The sequence below is a fragment of the Austrofundulus limnaeus genome, unplaced genomic scaffold (assembly GCF_001266775.1).
Source record: "Austrofundulus limnaeus strain Quisiro unplaced genomic scaffold, Austrofundulus_limnaeus-1.0 Scaffold9, whole genome shotgun sequence".
Taxonomy (NCBI): domain Eukaryota; kingdom Metazoa; phylum Chordata; class Actinopteri; order Cyprinodontiformes; family Rivulidae; genus Austrofundulus; species Austrofundulus limnaeus.
In genome coordinates, this window is record NW_013952411.1 from 3,062,935 (window position 1) to 3,073,719 (window position 10,785).

The following is a 10,785-nucleotide window of genomic DNA, read 5'->3' on the forward strand; positions in this document are numbered from 1 at the left end:
TGTGTGTGTGTGTGTGTGTGTGTGTGGAGTAGAGTCAGCACCTCATGTTTGCTATGATTAGAGATGGTCTCTTTAATTCCACTTCACCACATGTTGGGATTCATTTGCATTCTTTGTCAGGAGTTAATGGAGTTTTGCGCGGCTCGCTCTGAAAGTCTTTGAAGACACCAGACCTGATGTGATGTGTGTATACAGCCGCCAGCGCTGTTGTTTTCTGATTGATTTGTTGTCTTTTTGCTCTGCTCTGTTGTTGTTTCTCTTCGTTTTGTCATATTTCTCGTGTTTGAATGAATTTTGCATGAAAAAGCATATCATTCCTGTTTTTGTTTTGTTTTTTACGTCCATTTCAGAGACTTCATTACACATCATTGCATCCGTCAAGGACTAGAAAGGCTTTGTTGGTGCTAATTTTTCTCTTTCCAATACATGTGAAGGAAAGGTTTTTCTTTTTCACAAGTGTGCCGTTGGATCAATGTTTGCTTTGTTTCAGAATCTTACTGAACCAGACACATCTTTTTTATAAATTTAGTAAATACACTTTATGTTGACCCTGCATCTACATGAGGTTTTATTGCTTACTGATTACATTTTATTGACACTTATAGTTATCAAAAGCTATTTTAGGTTCACTATATAGGTGATACTTTCTGTAATCAGTCTGCTGACAAAAACGTTTAATCACATTCTTGTAGTTAAAGATGTATATGTATATATATTTTTTATTTGAATAATTTAGGACATTTTTAATGATATCTTGAGTGTTGGTTACTTGTTATTGCTCACAATCTCCTTGATAATGCCGYTAGTCTGCAACCCATTGCCAAAATGCATTTTTAAAATTGATTAGTTGTTTTTTTTATACACGTTTAAGTTTAAGATTTCAGATTTCTATTGCGTTTTTAAAGGAGGGAAACAATCATCTGATTTTTTTTTTCTTTTTTCTGAATGTCAAGGAACAAAAATGCTTTGACATCTGAAAATTGTTTTGGTGACTTCTGTTTTCATGCTGAGCTCACTGTGATATTTTCATGTAATGAGAAAAGCTCCAAAACTTTGAAGCCTGAACAGACACAATAAGCTGATGTTYTACAAAGCTACATCTATCAAGTAGTGACACACAAACACACACACAAAGAGATATACACAAAGGTAAATACATTATCACGCACAGTGCTTGACTTTGTTCCAATCAGATCAGACCGCGAAACAACAAATTGATGAAGTGTCTTAAATTCAAAATACTCTATCACATTAACCAACTGTTATTATTTGGATACGGGTGCATTTAATGATATCTATAAAGATATTAAAACCTTTTCGATATGCGGTCACTGATAGGAATAGAAAAGTTCTCAATTATGTTTTAAATAAGTTTGCCTCCTACCATCCACTTTAAACCTCTGAAGCAGCACAGAATTTCGTTTTAGTAATTATTTCTGAACAAATTAGTTTTCCATACTTGCCTTTAATGTGYCTGAATCAGGCAAAAGTGGTTATAGAGGCAGTTTAAGAGTCTCTTGGTATTTACAGACTGTGAAAACCTGTATTTAATTGAGTGAATCAATAAGTGCTCTAATGCACTGTCAAAAGGCCTGGAGAAATGAGCAGTCTGTTTAGCTGAGCCCAGCTTTTAAGGCTTGTATCACTTATTCCGTGTGATGAATTTATACATTTAGGGTTTTTAGAAATTAAAACGGTTGTCTTGGCAAATTCAACCCTCGGGGTGGGGGGTTAAATGGAGAAACTGAATGCTTTGTGTGGTTCTCCTGGGTAGTGTCACACATTAAACAAAACATAGTGTAGATTTTTTTAAAACCATTAGCTTATTTTTGTTTTTGTGCATGTTTAAGAACATATTGTGTGCTTTTTGTAATTAAATGAAACAGTTAAATAAATATTTGATGCATTTATCTTATTGGTCACTATTGATTTTGAAAACCTCTCCTTTCTCTTTGACCTTTCTTCCTAAACCAAAGCTTTGGTCAGCACGTCGTGTCCAGTTAAATAAAAAACCCTGCTACGTCTGTGAAACAGACAAACTGGGAGAAGCTGSTTACAAAGCTCCTTCAGTGCTGTTGTACAGTGATTCTACGTCCCAGCACATTGAGAAAACCTGGAGGGCAGGAATAAGGAAATGCTCAGAGAATTAGCATTAGTGGATCTCTTAGCCCCATTCTCTACAAATGAGAGCAAGACCATTAACATTTGTGTGTTTTCATTATGTAAATGGTGTTAGTACGTACTCACAAATTGCCAACAGGAAAGCAATAATTTTCTCCTAGTGATCATAATGTGTCCAAGTGCATCGTCTTGATTATGACACACTAATTACATATTGCCTCATCTCTTTTTCTCCGTCTTGCCCTACAGATTCAGAAAAACCAAGGATCTTTAATGGTAAGTTTTATTGCAGAAGAATAGGAGGTAAGAAGCTAGAGGTCTCCTACTCTGGATATAGTCTGTCACTCTTGGTTGACTCTCTCATTTAAAAAAAAGCAGACACAGATTGGATTTTTGCAGCAAATTATTAGATTATGCCTAAACTGCTGGTATTACATTAGGTGCCATCATGAAGTAATAAAACCCTTCAAAAGCTGAATGTTGGCTTTGCCTGAGCTAGCTGCATTTGATTAATCTTAGTACTTTTTTTATTACACAACTGATTTCCCCTACTGAAGGAATTCCATATAAGCTAACATCTCCCCCCCTCCCAACCCTCATCTCCTTCTGTGTCTTTTCCTCAGCCTCTCCAGTTACTGCAATGCATCGTTGATGAGGTGAGTCGTCGTCTTATGTGCTTTTGCATCTAAAGTCAGTGCTAATGGCCCGAAAAGCTTATATTTTGTTTCCTAATGAAGCAAACCACTCAGGCAGCTTTGTTCCCCATTCACTCAACCCTTCACCCTATGTAACTGCCTCAGGCAGCAGACGTATGCACATTACCGTTGAGGTTGGACCTGTCATGAGTGACAGRCAGAGAAAATCACAAATCTGAAGCTTGTGTACCACAGAGCCAAAATCATGTTCTACCAGGATTACTCCCCTTGACTTATTTTGTTTAAATACAAAATGATAGTCTCAAAAGAAAAATAATATTTGATTTATTAGTGTATAAAAATCACAGGAAAATATCAACAAATGAAAATAACATTGATGACAAACCAACAGCAGCACACTACAGCTGTGTATCGTGTAATAATAGTCAAATATTTTTYTTTATTGCCCTTTTTCTGTTTCCATTAACGTAATCTGAAACGTARTTGGGTTTACATTTTTCTATGTAAAAACTCAGATTACCTGATGAAACACTTTATATTAAACCAAATCAATAAGCAAAATAAACCCAATTAGATTTATAAGCCCATATTTCCTACATTACCATCATAACTAGGAGTCACATTTTCCTCTGGTCTTTTTTTACCCTGAGCTTTTTGCTGACATTCACTAATAGACACAAAATGCTTCAACAACAGCCACCCGGTGCCCCCATCACTAGCCATATTGCACATTAAACATACAGTGTCACTTGTCCTTAACTGACTATAGATTGGCCGTAATTAATAATTAAATGCTTTTGGTTGTAATGGATTGACCTGGGCTGAACTGTTCATTAGTCAGCTAGACGTAGCGATCACTCAAACTATTTTTCCTGTGCCCTTTGCTGTCTCCCCTTGAGGCGAGAGAGTGCTTGCTCCGTGTTGTCCCTGGCGAGGCAGCAGAGCCTTACCGTCGCGGCTAATTCGATGGTGCTTTCAAGGAAGAGACAAGAGGATAAGCTCTGTCTGGAAACATGAAGTCAGTGTGAGTGAATGTAAAGGTTGAGGAATTAACAATCAGTTGGAAGTCCATCAATACTTGATGTCCGTAAACCACACAAGTACATTTCTGCTGGAGTATTAAGTGTATTTGGACTTCTAGAGGTTAATTTTATTTTCACTTAAGAGAAATGGGGAGCAGTAGGTGTTCTGACCTGAACTAAAGGAATTTTTAAATATAAAACACACAACTTAATTTAGAATGTTTTAATAGTGTCACACTTACCCACTGGGTGGCTAAAAGTTTATTCAGTATCTTAAAGTAGCATYTCATTGAGCTGCAGCTGTTGGAGATTAGTTAGCGACTCATACTTGACCCAATGTTGCATAAACAATGTTTTCTTTGCAGTCTCACTTTATTCTGTTTTAAACTCAGTGGCTGCCGTGATATGCTGCAATCTTCAGCAAGTTAGCAATATTTGAAAATCACCACCTGTTTTTTTCAGTGCCTGGCTTGCAAAACTATAATCTAGCCCAACGTTTATGATTTAATCTGCAATTATGAAATGAAARTAAATCCTATCTGCACCAGCTTTTAATCATTATTTATCATTGACATGTTTTTTTAAGACCTGGACATGTTTTACAATTATTCCTCTCTTGAGGGTTGGAGACACCGGCTGTAAAAACAAGAAGCCTTCTGGATCATTAATAAAACTGTAACCAGTGTTGTGTGTAATATTGTGCAAGTTCACCCATCACAAGAACCCGTTCAAAGTTCCGTTCACATAAAAGAAGCCTGATTTTATTCATTGTCGTAGCTTTTTGCTTCAGATCCTAAACTAAATTCACACTMAAAATAAGCACATTTTGGTTCTTTTATGAACTTGTTTTGAGATTTTGAGATAAGTATTCTAAAATAAAGGTTGTAAATGCTGGTAAATGATGTAAAATAAATTGTCAAAAACYGACAAGAGTTAAACTTTATGATAGATAATTGTGATTATGAGTATGTCTATTTTGAATTTATATAAATTTACCTCCCTGTTTAGGTGGTAATTTGGTTTTAGTGTTTGCACAAGATCCCTGCACACGCTGTTGAGCCAAGGACTTAAATAAGTTCTCTGCAGTTGTTCCCTACCATCTGTCCGCTGTCTTCTCTCATTAATGTGCCTCTCTCTATTTGTTGAATAGCAAGTGGTCTCACTAATAAAGAACTCCCACTTTATTTTCAAGCCTGTAATTACTGATCTAATTTTGCCTAATAATTGCTTCATGGCAATGACATGTATATTTACTCGTACCCTTGTACCCTTGTAGTGTGCGTGCTTGTCTTATAGTGGAGCAAATTGACAACCAGAGGAATAATTTAAACAGACTAGTCACTTTCATCAGCCTGCTTGTCTTTTGTGCCTTCGCCTGCTGCCACATCAAAGCTGCAGCAGTGCTGCACTCATCTGGAAACATGAATACATGCATAATGTGTGTTTGCATCTGCAAAAAGGCGCATTAAGGTGCATGCAGATGTGTGAGAAAAGTGTACGCAAGGACTTCTTCTCAATTTGAATCTACGCGACAGATACGTTTGTTGTGTARTCAAGACACCGAGCGTACTTTAAGTCTAATTGTTCGTACCGAGTGTGCACATCTTAATGCAGCGGTTGCAATTTGTTTGGTTTTTCTGCCTCAAAACAGAGTGTATGCCCAGGCTTGTAGTGTGCAGTGCTCAAGGGCATTTGTTTGTGGGCGCAGGTTTGTGTATGTGCTATGATATATTGTTCATCCAAGCGGCGACACGACTGTGAAGTGCAGTGAGATTAGAAGGAACCCATTCCTTTGTTAATTTAAATGGGTTCATGCATCATGCCTTGCGAGAGCCTGCCGATCAGAGCATTAAGGAATGGCGAACACTGCCCAGAGGTGTTTTTAATGGCGCAGCAGGGTTTCGGATGTGAAGAGGTTTAATTCATGGCATTTGAATAAGTGTCTGGTTGTGGACTCAGGCGTTCTGAATTTTGAACATTTCTAACTGATAGGTTATTTGCATCTATCTAGACTTAAACCTATAGTTTGTCCAACAATTACCTTTTTGTACGTGATCGTACCTCTTTCTGATGTTAGCCTAAACATGCTGTAGTGCTGGGATGCAGTATTTTTAATTTATATCACAGAAGGTAGAAAATCATTCAGAAATAAATGCCTGTTCAGTTTGTTTTCTATCACTATCTTGTTATTGTTTCTCTGTTGGATCTTACCGGTGTAGGTATAAAGAAAGACGACGCAGCCTAAATGTTTGGAGCTTGTCTCGCCGACGGTCAAAGCTGAGGAACAAAACAGAATGAGAATAGAAATAGGATGAAGTAATGAGGTGAAGCAATGATTAGAGGGTCAATCTGGCACAGATGTTTTACATGATACGGTTCATAGAGCCTGAATCGACTGTGTGTAGTCAGCCTAAAACACACACTCAAACCAAAACACTATCATAAAACTCATTTAGGAGGCTTAATTGATCATAATTTAGTTGTGTGTGATTCAAAACTAAATTTTTTAATATACTATAAAGCTGCAATCTTAGATTTTGTTTGTTTTGTTTTGTTTTGTGGGACCAATTCATAATTTTAGTGTGTTTTAAAAATCTGCTGCCTGTTTTCTTATACAATTTTATTCAAGATTTTTTTTTGAAAATCTATTCTTTAATAAATAAATATAGCTTATAATATTAACGTCCTACATATTGAACTTTTGTTGGGCTTGTGCACTTCAGCTCCAGCTCATTACATTATCATCAGACACATTGTGAAATGTTTTTTTTTTTTTACACAGCGAGACATCTTGAAAAAAATTTATATTAAGCATTCCTCAGCAAGAGAGCAAAAAACTACAGTGTTGAGAAGAAAGGGACATTTAAGAAAAATCATACTGGAATCACTGTCCTTCAGAAAYGTAGCCTTGATCTCTGAATAGCTGTGAAAACCTTCACCACAGCTTTTTTTCTGCCAGCTTCTTTGTGAAATTTCATCTTTAGTTTTATTTTGGTGAATTGGTAAGATCTAAAACTTTATGACCTTCTCATAGCCCTTTTTTCTCTGCAGCATTATGCTGTAAGAAAAGTAGGTCTAAACCGCTATAAGTCTTTGTTGTCAGCCATCCTGCCATGCTAGTCTGACTCTAACTGTTCACATGGCAGGTCTGGGAAACTTATATTAATGTTAACAAAAAAAAACATTTATATACAGTGATTCTGTTCCAAAATATCAAGTTTTAGGAATAACCTTAAAACTAACAAACTTTAAGCAATACAGTAAAATCTATATGGTACAGGTACTAGGGTTTTTTTTTTATTTACGTCCTTTTTTGACCCAGAACTAAGTTGTCAATCCACTATTGTCTGAATTTATTGTATGTGACAGATTTCATAAATCTTGGTTATAATGTGTCAGACCACCATGTACTTATAAACACTCCCTAGGGAGGTGTTCCTGACATGTCCAACTGGGAGGAGATGCCAGGAAGACCCAGAACATGTTAGAGAGAGAGATCACCTTAGAACCTTCTGGAAGTGGAAGAGGAGGCGGTTGTGGAAAGAGATGACTGAGCCTCCCTGCTCAAACTGCTGCCCCTGCAACCTGACTCAGGAGGGTTGGATGAATAAATGGATGGATGTTATATCATACTTTGATTAAAATGTTTAAATAGGGTCATCGTACAAATCTCATTACGGTGCTCTGTTACAGATTTTTGATATTACCTCAGTCACAGAGCAGCTGCATGAACACAGTCTGGAGACAGTCCCATCTATCCACGGTTAAAAGCTGTGATTTTGTGTCACGGTAATATGACAAACCATAGAGGATAGTTCACAAAGGTGCAACTCTGCACTGCAGTTGTTAAACACTTACTGACCATTTTATAAAAAGCTTTTTTATTTAAAAAAGACTGTTTGATGTGATCATAAATACAGTACTATTGTCAGGAAAACTGGTGTTTAATTGCATATTTATTTGTGTTTTTTAATAGCTTATTATAGCTTTGCTCATTTGATAGCATAATTTATTTTTCATTAAAGACACTTAAGTGCATTTTAGTTACAAATAAAAGCCAGTGTATCGACTGGTCTTTATGTTCTGTACTTTTGTCTATTTTGTTTTAAATCTTAATAATATTTAAGTTTTATAAAGTTTATTCATTTAAAACAAAACAACATAAATTCAACATATAACAAAAACAATATGATAAATATATCACTTTTAATCAATATTCAATAAATATGATCACTTTTATGCAATGTTTTTTTTTTTCAGTTTTAAAAAAATCAAATGGGTATGTACAAGATATATTGTATGCATTCATCACAGCAAAGATGGAATTTGTTTAAATTATATAATCATTTGAATAAATATAGATTCGGTGAACAGTGATTTGATAATCAAACTGCCTGAAAATATTTTTAAAAATTTAGAATTTGTTTTAAACTAATGATTTTATGACCCCTTACAACAGCAGCTATTGAGGTTAAAATACTACTCTAGAATGAAAAATATCACTTTAATATTTTAGTAAAAATATTGTTTTGATAATAATGCTCACTTTTTAACCTGCAATTTTTTTTTTTACTTCAGTCACACAATTAAGACAATAAGATTAGTCTTTAGGTATTGTTTTTGTCACACTGTTTAAATGTTTCTTTGGTTTTATTCTAACATTGAGCGTTGTAGCAAGGTACTATGTTAAATGTAAAATACTGCGTTCTCTCTGAACTGGTTTGTTTGTCTTCACAGGACCCTCCTGTGCTTCCTGTTGGTCAGTTCAGTGAGACGTTTGTTCACTTCATCACTCAGTGGTGAGTCAAAACCTGTAATTAGTCCAAAGGTTCTTTTGTCAGAAAGACCAATAAGGCTTAAGATTTTTTATTTGTTTATCTTTATGTCTGGCTGTGCTAATAATGCAAACATATCTGACTCCATTTAGCAATTAGTTCAACCACAAGCTGCATTTACAGGAACCAGATAATCTTGAATGAATTAAAGGTATCATGGTACACAATGATGATAAAGTGCATCAAGTGTGTTAATGCATTGTGGTTGAGTTAGCTTTTAGCTATGATACTTATAGTTTCTAGGTTTGAATAGAAAGCAGATTTATTTTACCTTGTCTGGTTTTCTCTAATGCATTAGGTCAAAAACATTGTTTACCCTGTGTTTGCCTCTGATTCATTAGCCACTTGTAACCTTTAGAGTTAGGCAAACATTTACATGCAATCCCAAACCGCATGCATGTACAGTGTGWATGCATGTGTGTGTGTGTACGTATGKGTGTTGAGCAYTCAGCAGCAGGGCATGCCAGCTGTTGTTTGTCCCCCACGGCTGCTGTATTTACTCAAACAGGACACCTCTCTCGCAGGGCGGACTGAGCGCAGGTGCTCTGTCCTGCTTTGGTACAGGGTTGGTACGTCACTGTCGGACTATTCTTAGAAGTTCACGGCCCTTTCAGCATGATGCATGAACCTGTTTCACCACTAGCTGCACACAGGCCCTGGTGCACGTCGCTCTGACGGACCACATATGTATACACAATATGGAAGACCCACAAATTTTCTAATTATTTGAAATAAATTAACTGTGGCGTACGAGTGTTCAGTCTTCTTTTGTATTTTCTGTGGCATGAAGGATTTTGTATTAAATCATCTTTAATATATTAACTTGTAAATGCAAAGTGTGCATGAAAGAACTAAAACCCATTTTGTGCTCTGAGAAACACAGAAAATAAAAGCTGCTTGTGTTTCTCTTTTTTCTTTTTCTTTTTTCAGCATGCGTAAGAACCCCAAGGAGAGACCAGCACCTAATAACCTCATGGTAAGTTAGACTGAGCTTTCCAGTAAACTCTTTTCTAAGGACCACAAAATATATATATTTTTAATAATAAATCTGTACAGTTGGTGTTCACATTCATGCATAGCAATAGGACTTTTCAATTAAACATAATTTTAATATTTCTGTAGCTTTTGGAATATGCAGTTGTATTTCTCGGAGTGATTGAGGTGTTTTAGGTCAAGGACTCTCCAAGTCAATATTTTTTTTTTCTGGAAACAACAGTAATGAACTTTTTGCTACCAATAAAACAGGCCATTGAGGTCAGCTGGAAACCTTGAGACAGGATTGAGATTCATTCAATTCACTGTTTTGGAGTCAACTTGAATGAGCCGAGTTGTACAGGAGTCAAATTATTCGGGTTTACAAAATTAAGTTTCATAAGCTTGTACAGTTTTTAGCAGTTTGGTGTGGGATATTTTAACAAGTCAAATTTATTGTAATCTTTTGGTGTGCCAGACATTAAACTAGTCACAGAAAGAATGATAGGCTTAACATTTTAGCATCCTCCTTGTTAAGGGTGTCAATGCAGAACTGTTGAAGCATCCATCATGTTACTCTGTTCATGTATTTTGTTTTGTTTTGTTTTTTTGGTTTTCGTGCCCTAAATCTTTGAACAAGAGAAACATGCACATACTAACATAAAAAAATCATGTTTGATCAGAAACAGTTTGCTATGACCTTTCATAGTTCTACGTTGTACAAACTGTAAAAACTAGGGGTGTCCCAATACCAGTTTTTCTCAAACCAAGTACAAGTACTTCAGTTTGAGTACTGACACTGAGTAATTACTGAGTTAGAACTTGAACATTACACAGTGACTTTAAAGCACTTTTTTAGAACAAGATCTCTCTCCTTCCTTATAGGCCTACAGCCCCTCTGACTGAATCAAATGAAATACACAGCATGATATGTACTATCAAACATAAAATAAATAAATAAAATAGCAAATACAATTTTCTTTCAATTTTATAACTTTGTTAAACATGGAACTGACAAACTTTTCATTTGAAATGTAAACTGTAACACATTTGATAGAGTATTGATAACAGTATCAGTCCTGAGTATCAGCATTTTGTATATATATACATTTAAAAATGGTCGTATTGGGCCAAATATACCAGTATCTGTGTTGGGACACCACACACACACACACACAC

At 35.8% G+C, this 10,785-nt stretch overlaps 1 protein-coding gene across 1 annotated transcript in view; it reads left to right on the plus strand.

Annotated features, from left to right (window-relative positions):
* The window catches only part of map2k5 (mitogen-activated protein kinase kinase 5), a 66,354-nt gene that overhangs the window by 42,695 nt on the left and 12,874 nt on the right, over window positions 1-10,785 (plus strand). The window contains exons 18-21 of the mRNA XM_014001529.1: window positions 2,371-2,397; window positions 2,745-2,777; window positions 8,537-8,598; window positions 9,565-9,610. Coding sequence (XP_013856983.1) covers window positions 2,371-2,397; window positions 2,745-2,777; window positions 8,537-8,598; window positions 9,565-9,610 — 168 coding nt within the window. The remainder of the gene's footprint in view (window positions 1-2,370; window positions 2,398-2,744; window positions 2,778-8,536; window positions 8,599-9,564; window positions 9,611-10,785) is intronic.